Genomic DNA, 23,163 nt, shown 5'->3' with positions numbered 1-23,163 from the left:
GATTAGAATATATAGAACCATGAGATTAACACGTCAGGCAAGACACCATAACACTTCTCCTCCCACTTCTTCCGCCGACGACGCTTTTCCAACCCTCCAGCTTTTCATCTTAGGTTTGTCTTCTGCCTTCACACCCAGGGCTTGGTGATTTGTGCTAACACGCTCATAGCGGTATGTCGCTTCGCAGAGCCGATCGCGTTGACCTCCATCTTCCCATACTCCTGGGTAATGGTTAAGGATTTCAACATCGGAGACAAGAGCAATGCATCTTTCTACGCTGGAATTATTATTTCCGCCTTCGCCTTGTCGGAGAGCCTGACTGGAATGTTCTGGGGGAGTCTTTCGGACAGAGTGGGTCGCAAACCTGTTCTTCTTTTAGGATGCGCTGGCACCGTCCTGTCTCTTATGATCGTTGGGTTTTCCCGGAACTTCTGGATGGCTCTCCTCGGCAGAGTTGTTGGAGGCCTTCTAAATGGCAATGTCGGTGTTATCCAGACAATGGTCGGTGAAGTAGTCAAGAAGCCGGAACATGAACGTAAGCCATATTTATCCGTGCCTCTTTTACTTCTTTATGTCTGCATGCTAACTTCTTATAGCGCGAGCATACGCCGTTCTGCCATTTGTCTGGTCTATTGGCACAATAATAGGCCCAGGTAAACCTCCTTTCCTGCCCTTTACTGATCCTTACAGTAACTGCTAACTTTCTTCAGCGATTGGAGGTACATTTGCACAGCCTTATAAATCATTCCCTTCGCTGTTCCCTCGATCAGGCTTATTTGGTACTTTCCCTTACCTCCTCCCTAACATAATATGTTCGCTGCTACTATTCATCAGTATCGTTTCTGGGTACTTATTCCTGGATGAGACGCATCCTGACCATCAGCCCCAGTATATTCGAACTGAAAATACTGAGCAACATACCGACGAGGATGAGGGAGAAACTATCGGTGCACCTCTCTATGCAGTTGCTACGGCTGGTTCAACAGCCCACGCAGGTGCAGACTTGACGGCCAAGTCGTATGGCACCTTTAACGAGGTTGACATGCACGAGGATGAGGAATGGTATGTCCGGCCAGACGGGAAATCCTTTCCCGCACCAGACTTGGGAAAAGTCTTCACAAAGCGTGTGACAATGCTCATAATCGCTTTGGGAATCTTCACCTACCATTCCATGACATATGACCATCTACTTCCCATTTTCCTCCAGGATAAGCGAGACGGACTCATAAATCATCCAGTTCTGTCCCCCTTGGATATCCCTGGAGGCTTAGGTCTATCGACCCAAACCGTCGGATTAATCATGGCCGTAAATGGAGTCATTGCCTTGATAATTCAGGCTGTTATCTTCCCCGTTCTTACCGAATGGCTGGGTGTATGGAGCGTCTTCGTTCTCGTCACCATCCTCCATCCGGTGGCGTACTTTATTGTCCCCTTCTTGGTCTTCCTGCCGACCAGCCTCTTATACCCAGGCATCTACACATGCCTCACAATCCGAAATCTCTTCTCCATCCTAGCCTACCCAGTGCTCCTCATATTGATCAAACAAGCCAGTCCGTCGTATGCTGTCCTCGGAAAAATCAACGGCCTTGCTGCTTCTGCTGGCGCTGCTTGTCGAACACTTGCCCCACCAATCGCCGGATACCTTTATACTGTCGGAACCCGAGCCGGATTTACCGGAATTGCTTGGTGGGCTAGCAGTCTAGTTGCCATATTCGGAGCCATGCAACTTTGGTTTATGAGAGGTAAACCACATACCAGTGTTTCTGTATTGGCTCGTCCGCCGTGTTTCCCTAGACATGTGGAAGCCCATCCCCAAGTTATCCATGTCCACGTGGAAGAGGAGGAGAGCCAGCATGAACGTCAGCCTTTGGTATGAATGAAATGTTCAAATACGCAGTTATGTGGAATATAAATTGTCTTTTTCCCGGTTTTCGTACAGGGCCAGTTTAGAGGTCATCCATCCCGTTTCGCTTACCGTGTGTCCACTTTACCGTTCAAAGACGTGCAGTTTATGATCTACCCGCAAGACTTGGGAACGGAGAGTTTTTCGCTATCACTTTCGTTTCATTTTATTTAGCCTTGAAATTCGTTGGCGCTATATTTCAAAGATGTTCGCAGTTGTTCCACATTATTCATGTTACCCCTATATCCCAAATAGTTTGATATTACTGATAAATCCGAAGTACAGTTTCAATAATTTTATTATCATATTATAGCGATAGTTGATGTTTCTAATGATGGCTAAATTGAGATATTAAACATATGCTGTGCTGTCTTATGGGTATAAAATGTTCAGAGTCGTATACATCAATATATAAACAGCTTCAATGACCTCGAGCACACCACTGGCCTATGTGGGTAGTCATCAATAGTATATAAAACACAAATTACAATGCAATCCGAGCTGCATTTTAGCATGTAAGAGCCTAAATAAAAGCGCCAGTTCACCATTGCCTCCAGAAACATACCTACCCAACTTCAAAATTTCAATTTAAAATCATGGCTTGCATACCTATCTACCTTCTCCCTCCGACGAGATAGGGAGATAAGAACGCCTTTCCTTAAATCGCTGTCCAACAAAAACCACTTGTTAGTTGAAACAGTTGACGGGATTTTACAACGATGGCAAAAGAGCATGCATACCTGAATCCATACCTCTGCCCATGGCTTGACGGCAGCCCACGCTAACAAACTAGAAGTCGCAATGATAAATATGAATACAACAGCCCTGTCCTTGTTCGAATCACGCTCTATAGTTTCATCAACATTAGCAAAATGTCCTCCCATCGTCCTAGGAAACACTCACGGAAACAAGTTGTAAAGACATTCTCCTCCCCCGCCCCCTTACACTTCGGCAAATGCTGATCTAGACAGAACCGCCTATTACAGTCATTGCAGCTTCGGCCTCCGTGGTCTTTCGCCCCATCGCCTTCCTCGTCCTCATCAGCCTTAGGCGGCGTTACTTCATTGTCTCGACTGCTTAAAAAGGCACGAAAGGACAGCCTGTCCCTTGATTCTGAAGGCGCAATCGATTCCGGTGGGCCGAGGGGTATGATGGTACTGTTTGACCAGCAAGTGCACTTGCAGAAGGAAGTTGGTTCTAGGCAGATGGATTGATCTGTTAGCTTGGCTGTATGGACCGCAAGGTTATCTGGCGGGACGTACTTTCGGCAGAGACGAGTGAGAGTATCGACGCAAGGAAGAGGAACAACGCCTGAACCTGATATCTTCGCAGTATCATGATCGCAGCGTTCGGCTCGTCTTATGGACTTGGTCGTCTTTTCTTCCAGCTTTCAAACATTCCAAGTTTGCGGTAAAGCGACGATCATGTGGCATGGCTTACGTAAGGCGTTATCTTATAGATGAAGAATCGAAGGCAAGTTGAAGGCGAAGGTAGGGGATATTGGATGGCTAGACTGGATGGTAGAAGGATTAGATGTACGGTGGATGGTTGGACGGGATGAGGTTTCATATTGCGTCGTGATATAAAAAATCAATGGCTATTCTATTGATTCATCGTCTCCCTCTATGGCTCCTATTCTCTCTCTGTCGCCGTTCCTTACCTGCTTCCCTTCTCCTTCGTTTCCAGGCTCGATTGTTATCCCCCCGGTTCTCCCAGAACCACTGGGCAAACTCGCTCTCCTCTGCAGCGTTTCCCCCACGTTTGGTACCAGGCTTTGTAGGAGAAGAAGGAAGCTCTCCATCCCCAGAGGCGGCATCCAACTCGTTACCGTCACGTAATTCATTCGCATTAGAGTCCTCTCCCCAGAAGGTTATCTTGGTGGGAAGTGCAGTGTCCGGCGTAGGAGCCAAACTTCGCATGGACCGAGACTGTAGGTCTTGTACCGTGAAGGGTGTCTGCGGCTCTGCATATACTCTGTCATGAACCTCGGCGTCACTGCCGGAGTCATCTGCGTTTCCAAAAAAGCTGAATTGGGTGTCGATTGTCAACTGAGGGTTTGGAATTGAGATTCCGGAAGGCTTTGGGCGTTTGAACAGTGCTTCCAGTGGGTGAACTTTGGGGGTATCTTCGACGGTTGGGGCCGGAGTTTCCTGCTCTATAGCCTTAGACTTTTCACTCTCTGACGCTTCAGAGCTGGAGGATTCGTCGTCAGGCTCAGAGTCTGAGCCTGACGAGCTATCCGACCCTTCTGAACTGGTATAGTCCTCGCTACTCGAGGATTCTACCTCTGACTCGTCACTAGCTGCCGGCGGGGCTGCTGTGTCCTTCTTTTCTCCATCCAACTTGGGCGTCTGCTTGGCCTTCGCAGACGGTTGAACCAGAGGTTTCTCGCTCTTCTTTGGTTCCTGCTCCTTGACGTTGCCCTCCCGATCTACCCATCCTTTTCCTTCCACATATTCACTAGTAAGCTTTGATGGAGAAACATCCCCCCCCGCTTTGACGAAGCTTGGATGCTTCACAGTCTTTTTAAACTCATGGACTGTCACGGAGTCGGTCCCCTCTCGCTTCTTGCTCGACTTGGTCTTGGTAGGCTTGTTTGCCGGAGGAACAGTGCGAAACAAGCACTCTGAGCCATTCGAGTATTTCGACGGCTGCTTCTTCGACTTCTTCGACTCCTCGTCCTTCTTTTTCGACCTACCCGACGAGGCACGAGGCTCAGTCCATCCTCGCATTACTTTCCGCGGCGACGGCAGCTCGTAGCCTTCTATTATATGGTCAATGGCCTTCCGTTTGAGCGATACACCGCCCTCTGACGGTGTAGCGTGTGCGCTGGCGCCTGGTTCGACTGGTGGCTGGGCGACGGGCGCTGGCCTGGCCTGTTCTATCCGAAACTTCTTGCCCTTGAGAATTGCGCCGTTGAGCTTCTTGGTGAGCTTCTCTGCTTCTGCCTTGGGGAGAGTGACGAAGCCGTAGTTGTTCTCTGGATAGGTCTCTATCGTATGAAACGAGATGTCGGTGGCAAGATGGCGGATGGAAGGCTGTAGCACCGTATCCAGGATTGCGGCGTCTAGAGGCGTGATATGCAGGCGTCTAACTGCGTCTGACATCTGCGCGGGCTCTGACTCGGTATATGTATCTATCACCACCAGGCCTATCTCCCTATAGCTCTGTCATTGGCCCTTTGCCCTCTCTCTATCGTGTCTGTATCTCTCTGTATATTCCCTGTATCTTGTTGATGTTTGGTGAAGAAATTCATATGAAGTCACTTTTTTCCTCTTCCTGCCAAGCTCGTGACCTGAACTGAAAAAAAAAAAAAAAATAAAAAAGAAAAGAAAAAAATATTCTCCGGTCAAGTCCGCCAAAGACCAAAGTCGAAACAACTTCAAACCTGCTCGAGAGCTCGACATCCTCTGCTCTCTTCGTCTTCTGTATCGCTGAGCTGGTTGTCTCTAGCCTTTACCTTGCGCAGGCCGCTTGTTGACGTTTGACAGAGTAATACACATAGCAGGACTCAGCTACGAACCAGGAGTTGACGGCGTCATCATCCTTTGGCAACAAGGAAGCTGGAACGACGGCAACAATAATAACAAGATCTGGAAATGCTAACCAGCATCTCCTGGCATATACGGACCGTACCGAATATCATCTTTTACTCTAGCTGATTGATACGCTTTCCTCGTCTCTGCGGTTCGCATGGCAACGCTCTCCCGTTGGAGCAACGCATAATCGCCAGAAGCCTACAGGACCCTTTTCCCTTCGATACAAGACCGAAAGATCTTCTCCAAATAACTGGCTTGACCAGTTTTAAGAAGTGATTAGCCGGCCGATTATTCCGTACTCCCTATCGTCGATAAACTCTCGTTGCTTTCAGAAATCATATCCGTGAGAATGGGAAACGCGGCTACGAAGGAGGCCAGGCCTTCAAGCCTCAGGCACGGACAGACGCGCTCGCATCACGATACAGACTCTTCCCGTGCCAGAGGCTCGCCGGATCGCTCGTTCCTTGGGGGGCTCTCTAGCAATGACAGGGGTGCGTCGTCAGAGCCCCGGCGGGAGACAAGACAGGAGAGGGAAGCTCGAAAACGCGAAAAGGAGCGAGCGGCAAGGATTAAAGAGAGGGAACGAAGTATGAAGGAAGAGCATGTTGATGGAGGTTATCTCGTTACGCAGGGTGTCTATGTTGGTACCGAAGACTTCAACAAGCCCATTGTCAGGCAGCTGATGGTATGTTTCAAAACTGGGGTCCTTTTTTTTTATATCTCCTGCTGACGGTACAGTCAAGATCGAACGGCGAATCGCCCCATTCTGGAGGGGGTTGAATGAATTCTCTACCTCCTGGGCAGAGCATCAGATCATGGCTGCTGCTCGTGGTCTCCCCATACCGCCAGCTGATGAAGTTCCGCCGGAGCTCGAGTACAAGGCACCACCCCCAGTCTCGCAGGAAGATAGGCAGAGCGACAAATTCCTCAACACCCTCACCATTCCGATCGCATCGAGATCTCAGTCTTTCAACTCTGACAGCTCGGCGGGAGCTCGGAAAACCACTCCCCAGTGTCAGTCTTCAGCCAACGCAAACGCCTCTGGTTCCCAGCTCTTTAGAGGGCGGGCCAAGACTCTGGCGTCGTTAACAACCTCGTCCAAGTCCAATTCAAATATGGCACCGCGGGAATTCCAGCTACCGAACGACCCATTTGTGAATGGCCAACCAATCGAAGTCTATCTCTACAAAGATCCCATAGAATGTCCCATCTGCTTTCTCTACTATCCGCCATACCTAAATAAAACTAGGTGCTGCGACCAGCCTATCTGCTCGGAATGTTTCGTACAGATCAAACGAGCAGATCCACATCCTCCTGAACACGAACAGCCTGGAACAACCTCTCCCGGGGAAACTGACTCACAAACAAATGACTCCGATCACCAGCTTGTAACCGAACCAGCAGCATGTCCCTTCTGCGTACAGCCTGAATTTGGTGTAACTTACGCCCAACCACCGTTCCGTCGGGGTCTCGCTTACGCCCCAGGGCACAGCAACACCCACCCCTTGGCGAATGTAGCTTCCCCCATGTCATCGTCAAGTTCATTGAATTCTGCGAATGCCAGCCCTGGTACGACCACAACACGACGACGTGCCACATCTTTATCTGCAGATGCACCAGGGGTCATCACTACAGATAAAATCAGGCCCGATTGGGCACAGAAGTTGGCTACTGCGCGAGCAAATGCTGCAAGACGGTCAGCTGCTGCCACGGCTTTGCACACCGCAGCATACCTAATGAATAACAACAATAACAGCACGTCCGGGTCGAACAGCGAATCAAGAAACCTGGCAAGCATTGGAAGGAGGGCCCTCTTGCGCAGAGGGACTGGGAATGATAGTCCAACCAGCCGAAGCAACTCCACTCACATCAATGCCTTTGCTTATCTAGCTGAAAGAAGGGCAAACGAGCGACTCGAAGGTGATGACCAACCCAACATTAGTGCAAGGGGTAACTCAAGACGAGAAAGGAGCAGAGCTGAAGAAATAGAAGAGATGATGGTCATGGAAGCCATCCGTCTAAGCCTTACATCCGAAGAGGAGAGGCGGAAGAAGGAAGAGAAAGAAGCTAAGAAGGAAGCCAAGAAACGAGAGAAGGATTCGAAGAAAGGTGGAAAGTGTGGTGATGAAGCCTCCAGTAACAGTGGTAACAATTCTACACTCAATGTTGCTGCACCGATAGGTGTTGCCTGCCCTGAAGCCGGACCCTTGGGAAATACCTCTTCAACGGACAAGGGTAAAGGCGTAGCTCGCCCAGCTTGCCAGGTAGAATCTTCCCGTATTCCCGACCAGCCGCCCAAGTTGACTTTGAATATTCCTCTCGACGGCGAATCCTCCGTGCAGGCAGGGAACTCCCCAAAAACGCATCTTCGACCGCACTCGAGTGCCTCATCTTCCGACATCTCTCTTGTCGAATCCGCATTCGACGATCAAAAGGATACCGGCACCCCCAACGGCTCAGCTCCCAACATCGACGCCGTTTTTAATTTCCGCAGCCTTGCCGCCATGGTTGGTGACGCCGAGAATGCGGACCAGGAACACACTGAGCGCTCGAGCTCTCCAGTCCCCATCGGCGGCCAGGCTGATGACTCGAGAAAGAGTGAACCCCAGCGTGAGGGCTCCAAGCCACGAGGTTCCCCATTGGAAGTGAAAGAAGCACAGTCCCAGTCCACTGAAATACCTTCTCAGTCTCCCATAAGTTCGTCTTAGGGGGCGTATACTACTACTACTACTGCCTATATACAAGTCCTCACTGCCGAGGCCATCGTCCTGTCCGACACTCCTTTTCCGGTTGACTACGCCGCCCTTTTTTCTTTTCCTTTGTTGTGACCGTGGTGGATGGGTGTTTGACAAGCGGTTTCTTGAGGGTAAATTGCATAGCTCTGTCACTTATGGAGTTCAAGGTTGGAAGTGTCTTGTTTCTCTCCTTTTTTTTTGGGTAGGAATTTGGTTAATCTGTGAATTTCTTTTTACTGCTCTTTTTCTTTTGTCGGCTTTTGGTCATTTTTTTGTATAGATATATTCTTCTAGCATTGCAACTTCTCCTACCCGTTGGGCTGTCTATACACGATTAGCTTGGTTGTCTCGTCAGTCTCAGCGCAAAAGTGATATAACACTCGAAACAGATTCAAAATTCGACTGGACCAATATATATATATATCATATATATAGGATAATGACCAGGAGGCATACTTATATGCATATTCCCTTGGTGCATAGCTCTCCCACCAATCAGCAGGATGTACATACAAAGTACTCCCAGGAGCCCGTTTGTTCTCGGGCTTCAAAAAGGCCAAACGCGATGGCTGATATTACATGCAGCCAAGATCAGAATAACTAGTTTCTATTTATTCCCGTTTAAATAGATAAACAAGGGTTTGGTTCAGTCTCCCTGCTGGCCACAAAGCCCGTCTTTTGCCAACTACTATCACAGAGCCCTGAGAGAGTGTGGCCCAACGAGAGAAAGACCAGGAATCCAAATACTCGCCATCTTCTGCTCTATCTACCATGTCTCCAGGATTAAATATCGGATCCTCTGGCAGCCTTAACGATGAAACGGCGGAGTCCGAAGCTGCTCATCCATCTCAACCGGGGTCATCGCGGTCGCTATCTCGCAGCGCTTCTCGATCGATGAGGCCTCCACCACTGCCTCATTCCCCCTCTTCCTCCGGCGTAAGTGGACTGGGCGATAATACAGGCGTTGGCAGCGGTCCGGGTGAGTGTGTTGATTGCTTGACTAAAAAAGAAAAAGACTGATATAAATGGGTTGTAACTAATATACGGACAGGCCCGCTACGCCATCCTAGACCTATGACCATATCAGACATACATCTAGAGCTGGAGAAAGAGCAAGAGGCAGTGGTATGCATCTACCGTGTCCTATAGTCATCTCTTCACGACGTTATCGTTCCGCATACCAACTTCGACACAGGTAAACCGTCTTACGCGAGAGCTTTCTCTCCTCCGTGCCCAGACAGCATCCGTGGCATCGACAGCCTTTTCGGCATCGACAAACGTCAACGAGCAAGGCGACGGCGTGACATATAACGCAGTGTCTTCTCCCCGAACAAGATCTCGCCACAGATCATCGTCAACGCTCAGTTCTCGAAGCATCGGCGGCACCTATGTGCCAGGAAGCGCGGTTGCAGCTTTGACAAGCATAGTACCATCTCGGGATAACGGTGCATCCTCGTCACGGCAGTCGATCGACCTTCAGCGCCCGAGTATCAGCCGTGAAGTGTCTGCTTCTTCTCCCCGGTTGCCCGAAGTGTCTTCCCCCCTTCTACTTTCACCACAGTGCCCCGAGGAGCATTCCCGCCCTTCGTCTACGCGAGAACACCGATCAGAGTCTGTGTCGAGCACGTCTCGGTACGAGGAGGTTGCGCGTCATCGAGCCGAGCTCGAGGTGGTCAAGCGGGAGAACGAGAGCCTGAGACGGCGTGTTCGAGAGCTCGAGAAGATTCTACGGGAGCGTCGCAACGTCTAGCAGGATCATCGAGAACCAGGGACAAGGATAGGCCGGCGTGCAGGTTGCTTGATGGATTAGGGACGAACTCCTCGGACAGGGCTTCTTTTATTCATTTCTCTTCTCTTCTTCCATGACATTATACCTGGCACTGGCCAGTCTATCCACACCAGGAATAGAAATTGACCGGCATTACCAACAATACTCCAATCAATCCCTGATACTGTCGATGTATAAGGACTCAATATCAAAAAGCACCGCCTCTTCACATGGAAACGCAGACGTCATACTCGTCGTTAGCGTGGCTTAAACGCGAATACGAAGCCCGAAACGTCACTTGTGGCGCATGAAACCCCGCGGTTAGTTTTTATGCTTGTTTACAGCTCTTTTGCTATAAAAGCCAGCCAGCGACCCCTCGACGGCAGCAGATCCAGAGCACAAACACAATAATCACCTTTCAAGACTTCTATAACTACCTGCAAGTACAGAGAATTCTACTGAACAATGTCTGCAAGTACCGTTCATGTGGCGAATATCTCGCCCAAGACCACCGAGAAGGAGGTCAGAGATTTCTTCAGCTTCTGGTCAGTATCGCGATAATATATATATGTAGAACGGTAGTTCGATGCTAACGCTTCTCTCTATTCAGTGGAAAGATCACCTCGCTGTCTCTCACCCCAAGCAGTGGAGATGCTGAAGCCACCCAGTCAGCAACAGTGACATTCGAGAAAGAAACGTAAGATATGCCCTCGAGCCATTGACCGTCGACAAGCGCTAACTAAAGCACGTACAGCGCCTCCAAGACTGCTCTTCTACTAGACCAGACACAACTTGGCCCCTCTGCGGTCCATGTCACTGCTGCACCCAGCATCGATGAATTGGCAGGTGAAAAGGCCACCACCGCCCATGGAGCCAGAGACGAAGCCAGCAACCACCTGGACCAAGAGGACAAGCCACGCTCTCGAATCTTTGCCGAATATCTTGCCCACGGCTACGTGATCAGTGACCAGGCCATCGAGAAAGCCATCGGCCTAGACAAGGCGCACGGCATCTCCGCGCGATTCAACACCGTCCTAAAGAACTTTGACTCCAAGTACCATGCCACCGATAAGGCCAAGGGGATCGACGAGAGCTACGGTATCACCAACAAGGCTACTAGCAGCTGGCGTGGACTAAGCTCCTACTTCGAGAAGGCCCTTGATACCCCCACCGGCCGCAAGATCAGAGACTTCTACCTTCAGAGCGATAAGCAAGTGAGAGACATCCATACCGAGGCCCGTCGTCTCGCAGACCTGAAGCATGCTTCTTCCCCTGAGTCGGCCGGAGGACAGAAGGCAAAGACGACAGAGAGTGTCCCAACGGCCCCGACAGGCGTTCCAGTCGGTGACCCGTCCGCTCCGTCAACTGCTCCAGGCACAACAACCACTGAGTCAAAATAAGTATAATGGACATACTCTCTACTCTTTTTTATTCTCGGTGATAGTCGTTTTGTACCCTTAACCGTTTCCTCTTACACACATCCTGCTAGTTATGAGTATAGCTCTTATGAAAACAGGCCAGTATCGTCTAATCAGCGATGGTTTATAAATTAATTCAGATTCGATACCAATTTCACTTCAATATAACTCATGCATTACCGAATCCCTGTACATGAAAAGTTGTTTCCCTTTCGTATAAAGAACGAAACAGCATCACAGGCAACAACTAATAACCCGAAAACCCCAGCCCCTTAAAGTCGTCACTGAGTCTCCTGTGCTTCAGCTGGGATGTCTCTGCAAGTGGATGGACCGGGTTGCTTTCCAGTCCCGCCACGCCGGCATCATGGCCGTGTGGATCAGATGGATTATCGATCGAAGACGTTCCATGGCTTGACTCTTCGGCCTTGCCAGACCATGTTGGAATATCAGATTGCTGGCGTCCACTCTGTCTCGACGGAGGAGGGGACTGGCGGCCTGATCTTGGGGCCGACATGTTGTTCTTTCGTCTGAACTCTTTAGATCGAGGTGTGTATGTATCAAGGAGACTCGGTGTGATTCTTCACGTAGATCGATATTCTTTTCGACTTATCTGATTGACTTGTTCTGAGATTGTGGATGATGGTTTTCACTCATGCTAAAGAGCAGCGCTTCCCGATTATATATAGGTTTCCGGCCAGCTTGAATATATCTTGATTTTTACCATATGACGTCAGGATATCAGCTTCGGCAGACAAGACGGGCCGCCATGTAGCTGGTAAGATGCCTAGATGATAGAAATCCAATGAGATATAGATCCATCTTTTTAAGCGTATAAGTATGTTATTGTATTTCCGTAGGCTAAGGAAGTTGGTTTAAACATCGCGTCCTGGGATATAAAAAGCAACGGAGAACTGTGTAGAAAACCCCCCAATTCTAAAAGGGCCGAATAAAGTGAAACATTCTTATCATTCTTTTTTGTTATATTCCATTTTTTTTTCTTGTGGAGAATTTTATTTTCGAAATCATTAGCATTAGTTACCTTCTTTTTCCCCATTTTTAAGAACCTCCATTCGCTTTTTCAGCCTTTTGGGCCTCCAATGCTATTGAAGTTGCCTCGTTAATCACGCCTTGGATTATTTGCTGTTCCTCGGGGTTCAAGATTTTCGTCAGGTTCTCGTATAAATGTGGTTGCTCTCGTTGGAGATCTGTGGTGTTATTAGTTTCGACGGCGCTAATAGGGGTTGAATAATCGATGGCCAACATACTCATTAACACACTCTTGAAGAGGCCGTAAGGTTCAATTTTGTCAAGCGGCGACTCTAGTAGGCTTGCTTCATAAAGATCATCTTCGTCATCATCCTCGGGAACATGCCCAATTTTCATAGCCTAGGTGGTGACTATTAGATTCCAAGACGTTAGGAGATAAACTTAGTCGGCAAGAACCTACCTCTTGATGTAAAAATTCAATGTAAGCTGAGCTTTCATCAGTCACATCAACTTCTGGTCCTTCAGTCGCGTCCTGCTCTGACCATTCCACGTCACGGCCGCTCCAGTCGTTATCACCATCATCATCATCGTATGGGAGATCAGCGTCTTTGGCTGCTTCATCCCGCACTGCACGAAATATTAGTGCTGGATTACAAATATATATATAATATATTTCACAACGACACTTACATTTTATAGCGTTTGGAAGGGTTTGGAATAGGCGAGTGACTCCCTGGAGAAGGCGTGGCCATCCAGGCTGGATGCTAGCCGGAACATCCTCCGCTCTGAGAGTCAAAAGAGCACAAATGGCAACAATCGACAGTTTCTTGTCATGAACCCGCTTGAAGTTGTCGATATTCGAGAACCAGGTGCTGAAAAATTTGTTCGTCCACTGGCCACCTTCAAGTACTTGGAGTGAGAGGCCGGGGTTATAGTAGATCGCATTGATAACCATTTCCATCAGATGGATTAGGTATGATTTAGTCTGGGTCTCGTCGTTGCTCAAAACCTGCATTGCCAGGCCGATGAACACAGGGATATACTGATCTGTGTGACCGCGCAGATTTAGCATGATGGCCTCTGCAAGCTTGCAGCCACAGATCCTATCTACACCACCGCTCTTCTCATCCCGGAAGATGTCCTCCACCATACTGACGACGGCAGCAAGGTATTCTGGGTTCTGGGCTAAAGTAGCAGCACCATATGTCACAAAGTTATCGAGAGCAGGGAGCATATCTAGAAGAATGAAGTTAGAGACTTGCACCCCGTCATAGCATAGCAAGGTCGACAGAAATACACACCTTCAAGATAAAGCTCGGCGCCGGCCTTGAATGTCTTGTGGATGAGCACAAAGGCCTGCCACATGCTTGGAGAAATGGACTTGGCGGTAAATGTGCACGAGTCGATGATCTCAAAAATCTCATTGTAAAGGTCTAAAATATACGGTTAGACGGGTATATTGGAGAGATATGAGGGGTTTACTGACCAAACAGTTTGTTCTCCAGTGTGATTGTGATCACAGGCATGAGGACACTTTCGAGATGTAGAAGAACGTCCGGGGTGCTCTCAAGGGTAAGAATCAAGGTACCGATAGTCTGTAATACGCCAATAGCTGTGATACTCTTGTCATCTAGTAGATCTCCATACATATCGTTCTCTGGCTTGCTTGACTTCCTTTCGAGGAGACCCTGGACAATACGCAAATACGTATCCCTGAGCTGCTCGCACAAGGCAACGGCAAACGGTGTAAGCTCGGCAGAAAAGACTTCAACAAAATCTTCCATAACATTAGTGAGGGCGTCAACATCGACCTCGTTTGCAAGTTTGAGAAGTTGTTGCATAATCTGGGGGATATTTGTTCGCATCGAGGTCCGGATTATGCTATGGCGGATCAACGGCTGGAGAGAAAGGGCGGCCTCCACCCTTACAGGCAGATCAGGGTCGGCCAGGCAGTCGAGAATGTTGCGGTAGATTGTCATCAGGTTGCTGGGGTCCTTGAAGTCCAGCTGTTCAAACTTCTCTAGAACATCACAGGCCCGTGCCCGTAGGTATCCATGTGGACTGCGGAACTCGGGGAAAACGTGGCGAACAAAGAAGTACTCCACTTGATCCGCAATGGGGCTCTTTTTGCCTAAGATAACAGACGAAAGGGTTCCGATCATGCGAAGAGCACCCTCCTTTTCTCTGGGGAGCTTCTGGCCATCGGGCGCAGCTTCATACTTGCTGACAATTCCATTTACAAATGTGAGGATGGAAAAAGTCTGCTTCTTCCTTGTTTTTGTCAAAGAGACGAGGAAATTTGTAGCAGCGACCCCCGGAACGGTGGCTTCTTCGTAGACATTTAGCTTTCGATGCAAATACTCTGATGGGTCGGTCTCAAACATTTCAATATCCTCGTCTGACAAACATAAAATGGGGAATATGAAATGTGCTAGGAGATTATCCATGTGTGGTTTCAGGATCTCCCAGGTGACCTTTGGTTTAATACACTCCTGGAGGAAAATAAGGGTGTAGGACAGAGATGGTCTGCTCAGCCATTGCCCCTTGGAAACCCACTTGTCGATTTCCTGAAGATACCCGTTCAAGATCTCAGGGGCGAACGTGGTGATGAAGTTCTTTGCAAATTCAGTGTACTCAGGGGTGCTTGATTTTGATATTGCCGAGGGATTACCATAACTAGGTATACGTGTTAGCAATACAGACGAGTCGCAAATTGACCCAAAGAAAACCGAACAGCCCTAGATCTTTCACATACCGAATGAATAGACGATTCAGGTTGGCGTAGGACCATTTCTTGCACTTCCACCAATGAGATTGCTCCCGTTCATCTGTGTCATCTTGCATAGAATTGGCTGGGGGAATCTTTCCTATCACTCTTAAGAACAAGGTACACCAACCGACCGTTGCCTGATGCGTGGTAAGAGCAACGGGAAGTTCAAACTGTCATAGTTAGTAAGGGGTTGACCCCGAAAAATTAACGTAAAGAGGAGCAAGGGAATAACATACATATATAGCATTTTTAAAGGCCTTGATAACCGTCCTTAGCATTTCCCCAGCTTCTACACTTTCCTCTTCAATCAGGCGTGTCCCAATATTCAACAGCTGAGGAAACGAAATTTCCACAATTTTATCGAAATCGCCTCTCATCTCACCGCCCTTGAATCGATAAACCCTACATATGGCCAGGAGACATTGCAGACCAGCGAAGACAGAGTTGGCGTCGCTGCCATTTAGAAGCTGAAGCATGATGTCGATATAATCTGGCCATTTTTCCGGAAAATCGAACTGTAGAATTTTGGAGAGGATCGGGATCAACTGAACCCGTATGTTAGGCGGCGAGGAAGCGAGAACGGGGATAAGTCGGTTCCGCAGCGATGGCCTCTCATCTTCCGGTATAGACTTGTGAATTGAATGATCTTCGTCCGGCGCCCATCCTCGAGTAATCCTATTCTTCAAATACACAACCGCTGCGCAAACGGCGTTAGCCTCGATGACTCTCGTCTTCTCCCCATCCTCGGATCAAGAGGAATTGTATTAGATGGTAAGGCATCCTTACTCGACAGTCGAACTGCAGGGTCCTGTTCAGCTTCAAGGATATCGATCAGGGCGTTTGGGAAGCCTGGTTGGTTCTCAGCCTAATATTACACGTAGCGGTTAGCTGTCAATTTCAGCGCAAACGCCCCCAAGTCCAAGAAATTCGACAGCAGACCCAACACGCACATATTTCAAGTCCAACTCAGCCTGTCTCCTAGTATCCCCATTGCTGTCTAGGGTCGACTGTATACGGTCTCTGAGAGTAGCGACATCCATTGCGCGCGATTGACCGACAAAAAAAAAATTACCTAGTGCCCGTATAACGCACGAGCAGGTAGAAAGTCGAGTCCAGCTAGCCTGTGAGCAAAGGATCTCCCAGAGCAAAAAGGCAGCTTGGGAAGAATATTCGAGGAGGGCAGCAGAGTGCTGGTTTATTATCCTCTCTCTCTTATATATCTTTTTCTCCCTCTCTTCCGTTGACGTTGGAATTGAAAGATTTTGGCGGGGACGAATTATTTTTGGCGGTGCCTTAAGTTGGGTACAGGGGGTACTGTGGTACGGTAACTTTGGGCCACATCTGCGGTGTGGGCGGTGTATTTACAGCCCTCTTACGCCGTCCCTTGTATTTTTTGGTCTTAGTCATACTTTTATTTTGACTTTTTAGCTTAAAACGGTCGATTTGGGGGCCAGAAAAAAAAAGGGGGTTGATATATTGATGTTTATTCTGTTGTCTGTGGCATAAGCGACTATAGATAGAGGGAGGCGGCAAAGATCACGTCCCGCTTGATCATCTCCTGCGCCAGCTGCATCTTGTTGTACAGGGATGGATCTCCAACCAGCTTGGCGGCGTTCTTGACCTCGCGGCAAGTTTCGTCCAATCGACTAATTACCCGCACGATAGTGCCCTCCATCACATCTGTGAGGTCCGTGATGCGGTTGAACGTCATCCCTCGCGCCCACTCGTACACGACTTCCATCAGGTTGAACCGGGGTTTGCTCGCAAAGTCGTTGGCGTCGTCTGACGAGAGCACGACCTGATGCTGGATCTGGAGATCGTTCACCCGGTTGGAAATCGCAATTATTGCCTCCTTGCCGGCCTCCAGACGTGGAGTCAGCGTTGGTTCGTTCTCCGTCTTCTCTTGGAAGACGAACGCGGACAGGAGGGCCACTATTTCTTCGGGCTCGTAGTCCGCCAGCACGTTCTCGAGGATGAGTTCCGTGAGCACCAATTCGTCGGCAGAGTGTATCTATTAACATGTTACACGGAGTTCTTGAAGGTACTTTACTCAAGTGAAAGAAAAAATTTTTAGTAGCCTTACCTCGCAGGCAACCTTGCCCTTGAGCTGAACTCTGCAGGCCTCATCGACGAAGCCCAGATCCTTCAGGACTTGAATTCGTTGCTCGTAGTCAGGCAGCAGCTGAAGGTTCTGATCCGACATCAGCTGCTTCAGCTGTGAGATATTTTCCTTGACTTGCCATTCGTCGTGTTGCATTTCAAACTAATAACACTGTTAGCCTACCCACCCCCAAATCGCCATTCATCGGAAGTAGACCCTACATGTTTAAGGAGCTGTGGGCATTCAAGACATGCACAGGACTGTGCAATCTTGGCCTGTTCTGCCCTTTGCTCTAGCACTTCCCTGACCGGCATGTCCTTAACTCTCTCCCAGTCAATCTCATCCCAGATTCTATCTGTCCAAGATGCACATAGCTTTGAAAACTCCTTTCCAGCCATTTTCAGCGCCTCTGACAGAAAGTTAGCTTAAGCCAAGGCCAAATTTTCACACTCTTTGGGGTGACAAACCTTTCTTGATATTTAAATACCAAGTTGGGCCCCCAATTTTCACCGATGTGCCGGTTACGCACTCGAGATTGGCAAGTGGCACTTTACAGCTCCTTAATGCCATATGGTCCGGTGACGTCGATAGCGGGTGGAAGTTATTCCTGAAAACAGGCAGATACGGAAGAATATCACTTGGAAAGCGGCGAGACTCCAAAGGTCCAATCTCGAAAACGTTTAAGGATGGTACAGGGCCGCTAGTCACGCCCTCCTTCATCAAAATCCCTGCGGTCCTAACGCCATTCTATCATAGAAAGATTTAGTCTCCGGCCATATATTCATAATAGTAACGATTGCCAATTACTCACCTTTTTAAATACGATTAACTGCTTTGCAGCATACATGCGTTTGCCGACAGGAGAAGCTAAGAGTAAGGTATGCAATTGGAGCGTCAAACGTTCATACTCAACACCAGCCTGATGACAGGCAGCGAGATCAACGTCACAAATCGCACATGGCTCTCGTTTTATCTTCTCCAAACTAGCTTCAGAAAGTTGCACTTGCTTCTGATGCTCCGGGAGAAGCGCTTGGGTAGCGTTCTCACTGAAACTTCGCTTGATCATCTCCTCAATCTTCAGTGCCTCGACTCGTAAAAGGTTTAACATCATATTATACGTGAGTCGGAATTGAGACCGTAGCTTCGTAGGGTCACCTAGTATCATCTTCCTCAATGTGGTAATGGGAGGAGCTTCATCACGGCCAGAAGTGACTATGATTACTGATCCAACTGTATCGAGTCCACGGCGCCCAGCTCTTCCAGCCATTTGAGTATATTCTCCAGCTAGAAGATCTCGAAACCCCCTGCCATCGTGTTTTCGGTATCCAGAGAAAACTACCGTGCGTGTGGGCAAGTTTAGCCCCATTGCAAACGTCTCCGTCGCAAAAAGTATCTTGACGAGCCCCTTTGCGAATAATATCTCAACAATCTCCTTTACAATCGGAAGAAGTCCTCCGTGATGCACACCGACTCCACGACTAAGAAGTTCTCGCACCTTGCGAATCTGTGGAAGATCTCTATCTTCAGCCCTGAGTCGGGTGAGCGATTTCTCCACGATCATATGGATTGCGCTCTTATCTGACGCGGTACAGAAGTCCTGGTTGGAAAGGGAGTCCGCATTTTCTCCGCACCGTTTCTTGGAAAAGACGAAAATGCAGGCTGGAAGCATTTCGCGCTTTCGTAGATATTGCACCAGGTGCACCCATACATTGCGATCCTGGGCGGCGGAGGTTCGGCCACCACCACGCCCTGTCCTGGCAATATTGCCGGTTCCTCGAGTTGATGGCTGTCCTCTACCTCTCTGCTGCGGGCCGCCTCTCTGCCCCGTCCCTCGTTGGCCACCTCCGCGTTGGTTCTGGCCACGTCCTCTCTCGGGTTGTTTACCTCCCTGAGCCTCTGCTGCTTTTTGAGCCTTTACTTTATCACGGCCCGAGAGAATATCATCGGCATCCTTCCAGCCTTTCTCAATGAACCGTTTGTCCGCGTCTACCACCTTATGTATCTCCTTTCCAGCCCATAGGTAATGTTCTAATGGTACTGGACGCTTCGGTGTAGATATAACGTAAATGTCCTTCTTCTTTGTCCGACCTACCCATGAGGCGAATTCGTATGTATTTGGCACAGTAGCAGATAGCAAGATCAGGCTAACATGCTCCGGCAGCATGATTATGACCTCTTCCCACACAACTCCTCTTTCTAAGTCATTCACATAATGAACTTCGTCGAATATAACGAATTCCACATCTCGGATCAAATCCGCGCCTCGATAGAGCATACTTCGCAAGATTTCTGTTGTCATGATCAGACAGCTTGCCTCAGGGTTGATCTGTATATCTCCAGTCAGAATTCCAACGTCGTCAAAAGTGCCCCTAAAGTCACGAAATTTCTGGTTACTCAGAGCCTTTATCGGAGACGTATAAATAGCCTTCGTCATATGCTTGTTAGCTAAAGCAATTGCGTATTCTGCAACTACTGTCTTTCCAGCAGACGTGTGCGCGGCGACAAAGACGGAATCTCCATTCTCCAAATGATACACCGCTTCTTTTTGAAAGATGTCTAGTTCAAACGGATATTCTCGAGCCATGTCTGGAACCAATTCGTAGAAATTGGTTATTTCTTTATTGACATCCACGACATGAGCCCATTCCTTACGAGACTTTTTCAATGAAGACTGGATGAGTTGTCCTCTAGGCTCCAAGGCAGGGTATTCAACCGGCAGAAGAGCGTCTATATCCTCTTCGTCTTCGCTGGCAGAGTTGTCTTTATCCTCATCGACGCCAGTTTCCTTGGTGGTATCTCGAGAATCATGGCTCGATAGTTGTCCAAGTTCAGTACTGTCTTCATGATCAAGTGCTTCACGAACTTCTTTTGCATTCCTTTGCGCCTCTTCATTACCCTCTGCCTCAAACTTTAACCCGCGAGTGAAGCCAGGAGGGATCTCCAGTAAACCACCCTGAGAGCCAAAATTGATAATCCTGTCGAGGCCTGACGGTTTAGCCGGAGCACTTTCCAGCATTTGGTCTTCAAGTTCAGCCTCAGCATCGAGTGCAGAGATGGCGTCAACTGCTTCAAGACCGCCCGGTGCAAATGGATAAAACCCTGCTGCTCCCCTCACGAAATCTGCACGACTAGCAGGTTTCCTTCGTAAAGAAGTAGAATTCTTTGCCGTAGCACTACCTGCCGGAACGGTAACTTCATGATATCCGGTGACTCTACCTTCTAATCCTTCACGATTAAATCTGATAATAGTCCGACTTTGAGTCGGCGCAAGCTCAAACAGCTGCGAATAGTCAGGGGAGAATTCCCATCGCCTAATAGGAGAGAAATATAAGTTACGGTATCAACATGCCAGGGAGCTCACTGTAAGTCTCACCTTTGGAGTTTGTTTAGCCAGTGAGTATTAAAACATGGAGACGGTATCAGAAATTCTCTCTCTAGTTCAGCTTTCAGATCATCTGCTAGCTGTATCTTGCGATTACGTGGCTTTTCCGATGCATCGTCTTTAGCCCAGGCATCAAGGTCTCCGTCTGGATCTATAGCATCCATATTTATCTTAACCTGCTGAATAGCAGCCGCAAGTGTGTCTGACATGGCGACCATGCATTGGATCCTGTGACCCCAACAGAGCCGTGTCTGAGAAGAGCTACTCTGTTACTGTAATTTGTTACCACGGTCAGATCCTGGAGAGCAGCAACTAACATCTCTCAAAGTGAAGCGTGTTTTGTTTCTTGTCTGGGTCTTTTGATAGACAAAACTGAAGTCGCTTGGTGATATCACATGACCTGACCACGAAGGTTCCAAATATATAAATTGAACTCCATCAAAATATCTAGTCTCAATAGACCAATGTCTGAAATTTGGATTTAATAAAGCGAGCCGCAGTCTGAATATATATTGGTTGTTATGCTATCTAATTAACTATTAACTATCCGTTCGATTTATACACCTATGCGGATACCTCCTCTTTTTCTTCTACATGTCGAACCATCCAACTCAAAACGCGATCGGTAAAAGGCTTTTTGGGACCTAATTCATTTCGTTGGTAAGCGGATACATATTCAAGGGGATGTCTGGCCATACCTGGCTGCGGAGGTGGCTCTTGAGAGCGATCGGATTTACGACCCAACAAGCATCCAAAGACGGTAGAACCACTGGGTAGCACCAGGGCAACAGCCTGAGCGATGAAGAGGTATACCGCGACCATATCGGTTTCCGACTCAATGTGGTTTCTCGCCACAATAAGCTCCGCCCACAAGATAAGCATCCAACCGAAAAACAACATCATAATAGCCGATCCAAGCGGAATCTGAATGTATTTGTTGAGATACCACGGCATCTTCCTATCCTCGCCGTAATGCCGATACGTGTATGCGGTAAGAGCCAGCTGGATAGCCCCAAAAACGAAGGAGAAAGCCATCAGCGAATCGGCGATCTGCCATAGGAGGATGAACGTATGCCAGCCTTTACTCAGAGTTCGCCATCCGAAAAAGAAAAACTGGTATTCCCCAAAGCCTTCGGGTAGGTTTGTCTTCCAGCTTATCCAGGCAGATACTGTGTTTAGAATCATAACACCGGCTGAGCCTAGCGCGAGTAGAATAGCCATGACGAGGTTGCCTGATGAAACGCCGCCAAAATATGTGATAGCGTAGATGAAGTTGAAGTGAACTGGTAACAAGGCAAGGGCATGTAACTGCTTTGCTCGGACGGCCTGGTACCATTGGACCTGGGTATACCAGTTATAGGCCAGGAAGCCAAGGTTACTAGGACAGTTGTTGCCGATTCCCGAGACAAACTGGGCTGGAGTCAACATCATACTAGTGTAGAGGAGCCATCGGTTGGTGACGCTGAACCCTTGCACGACCTGGATTGCCGTCATCTTTGTGCAGAGCCGCCAGGTGTGCAGCTGCTGGAAGGGTTAAAGCGCAGGATCAACCCTAACTGCCGCCGGGAATAACTGTAAGAAAAAGGTTAGCAATGATTTTCAACATATAATAAACAGGAGTATAAAGATATTCATGCATGTAATGGAAAGTAAAGGAGAAATGGGAATATATACAGTTACTAAGACAAAGTCCCTTTGATGTTCATATAGTATCGACACTCTCTGGTGTGCTCAATGTCCAGGAGAGGCCTAGCTTTTATCTTTAAGGTCTTGATGAGCCTCATTCCGTCCTGCGATCAACGAGGCTGAGCGCTTTTCATGCATGCTGCCTGCTATTGGCCGCAGATTCGCCTAGAGTATGTCTGAAGCAGCTCTAACCCTGTCATCAGACCTTTTGCCATCTGTGCCATCACCCTTGTCCAGATATATTTAGTTCGGCCGTGGATGAAGCTCATTTGCTGAAGAGTTCGTGATAGCTTGTTGGGATAAAATGACCTGTCACGGTTGATGTGGCTGTGAGATTTCAGGAACCCAGCTCACTACATTGTAGTTAAGAGGGCTAGCACTCCAATAGTTTAAATGGCTGGATATATATCTGCTTCTGGGGCAGACATCTTCATGGAGTTTTCTAAGCCTCTAAGTCTAAAGCTCACTTCCTCGTGACAAGATATCTTCTGCAAGGAGAGTCGCTTACCCCTGTCAAAGATATGATACGAGTCTGAACAAACCCCATTGGATCATATTCAATCTTTGAGGCTCAATCCTATTATTAGCATAAAATCGCCACCAAAACAGAGTCACCAAGCACTGCACCGTGAAGATGACACCGACTATCCCAGTCGTGTCGAGGATAGGTATAAGCCATCATCAAAAAACTGGTCACATCAAGTTGATGATGGCTATCACTCGGATGGAGCCAGAGAAAAATATAGATACAAGTCATCACCTCCTCGAGAGCCAGAACGGCGCCCCAGGGACCCATCGCCCGCTGAATCAGATACCAGACGGCCAATCAACTCTCCACGCCACGACGACTTCGTAGAAGTAGCCCAAGGGAGAA

At 48.4% G+C, this 23,163-nt stretch overlaps 9 protein-coding genes across 9 annotated transcripts; 4 read left to right on the top strand and 5 right to left on the bottom strand.

Moving 5' to 3' along the window:
• Positions 1–19: 19 nt before the first annotated feature.
• MCYG_04590 (conserved hypothetical protein) lies at positions 20–1,876 on the top strand (the record flags this gene model as incomplete). The annotated part of the gene is made up of 3 exons (XM_002846807.1): positions 20–113; positions 188–535; positions 711–1,876. 3 exons carry the CDS (start codon positions 20–22, stop codon positions 1,874–1,876), a joined length of 1,608 nt encoding a protein of 535 aa, XP_002846853.1.
• Positions 1,877–2,959: 1,083 nt separating this feature from the next.
• MCYG_04589 (conserved hypothetical protein) lies at positions 2,960–5,010 on the bottom strand (the record flags this gene model as incomplete). Its single annotated transcript, XM_002846806.1, has 4 exons — positions 2,960–2,976; positions 3,166–3,220; positions 3,344–3,411; positions 3,564–5,010. The coding sequence occupies 4 exons, from the start codon at positions 5,008–5,010 to the stop codon at positions 2,960–2,962; spliced, it is 1,587 nt and encodes a 528-aa protein (XP_002846852.1).
• A 781-nt stretch (positions 5,011–5,791) lies between these two features.
• On the top strand, positions 5,792–8,150 carry MCYG_04588 (C2H2 zinc finger protein; the record flags this gene model as incomplete). The annotated part of the gene is made up of 2 exons (XM_002846805.1): positions 5,792–6,127; positions 6,186–8,150. 2 exons carry the CDS (start codon positions 5,792–5,794, stop codon positions 8,148–8,150), a joined length of 2,301 nt encoding a protein of 766 aa, XP_002846851.1.
• Positions 8,151–8,948: 798 nt separating this feature from the next.
• Positions 8,949–9,927, top strand: MCYG_04587 (conserved hypothetical protein; the record flags this gene model as incomplete). The annotated part of the gene is made up of 3 exons (XM_002846804.1): positions 8,949–9,156; positions 9,229–9,302; positions 9,373–9,927. The coding sequence occupies 3 exons, from the start codon at positions 8,949–8,951 to the stop codon at positions 9,925–9,927; spliced, it is 837 nt and encodes a 278-aa protein (XP_002846850.1).
• A 483-nt stretch (positions 9,928–10,410) lies between these two features.
• MCYG_04586 (vip1) lies at positions 10,411–11,345 on the top strand (the record flags this gene model as incomplete). Its single annotated transcript, XM_002846803.1, has 3 exons — positions 10,411–10,490; positions 10,556–10,642; positions 10,700–11,345. 3 exons carry the CDS (start codon positions 10,411–10,413, stop codon positions 11,343–11,345), a joined length of 813 nt encoding a protein of 270 aa, XP_002846849.1.
• Positions 11,346–11,610: 265 nt separating this feature from the next.
• On the bottom strand, positions 11,611–11,877 carry MCYG_04585 (uncharacterized protein; the record flags this gene model as incomplete). The annotated part of the gene is made up of 1 exon (XM_002846802.1): positions 11,611–11,877. The coding sequence occupies one exon, from the start codon at positions 11,875–11,877 to the stop codon at positions 11,611–11,613; it is 267 nt and encodes an 88-aa protein (XP_002846848.1).
• A 542-nt stretch (positions 11,878–12,419) lies between these two features.
• On the bottom strand, positions 12,420–16,160 carry MCYG_04584 (karyopherin; the record flags this gene model as incomplete). Its single annotated transcript, XM_002846801.1, has 10 exons — positions 12,420–12,568; positions 12,629–12,749; positions 12,811–12,977; positions 13,041–13,586; positions 13,652–13,783; positions 13,837–15,026; positions 15,106–15,290; positions 15,357–15,817; positions 15,907–15,985; positions 16,029–16,160. 10 exons carry the CDS (start codon positions 16,158–16,160, stop codon positions 12,420–12,422), a joined length of 3,162 nt encoding a protein of 1,053 aa, XP_002846847.1.
• A 470-nt stretch (positions 16,161–16,630) lies between these two features.
• On the bottom strand, positions 16,631–20,812 carry MCYG_04583 (antiviral helicase SKI2; the record flags this gene model as incomplete). The annotated part of the gene is made up of 6 exons (XM_002846800.1): positions 16,631–17,131; positions 17,204–17,383; positions 17,443–17,630; positions 17,689–17,968; positions 18,033–20,532; positions 20,595–20,812. The coding sequence occupies 6 exons, from the start codon at positions 20,810–20,812 to the stop codon at positions 16,631–16,633; spliced, it is 3,867 nt and encodes a 1,288-aa protein (XP_002846846.1).
• Positions 20,813–21,167: 355 nt separating this feature from the next.
• On the bottom strand, positions 21,168–22,034 carry MCYG_04582 (conserved hypothetical protein; the record flags this gene model as incomplete). Its single annotated transcript, XM_002846799.1, has 1 exon — positions 21,168–22,034. One exon carries the CDS (start codon positions 22,032–22,034, stop codon positions 21,168–21,170), a length of 867 nt encoding a protein of 288 aa, XP_002846845.1.
• Between the last annotated feature and the right edge of the window lie 1,129 nt (positions 22,035–23,163).

The sequence above is a fragment of the Microsporum canis genome, genomic scaffold, assembly GCF_000151145.1.
Source record: "Microsporum canis CBS 113480 supercont1.4 genomic scaffold, whole genome shotgun sequence".
NCBI lineage: Eukaryota > Fungi > Ascomycota > Eurotiomycetes > Onygenales > Arthrodermataceae > Microsporum > Microsporum canis.
Note: the sequence above shows the minus strand (reverse complement) of the source record. Positions and strands in the feature narration are given on the sequence as shown.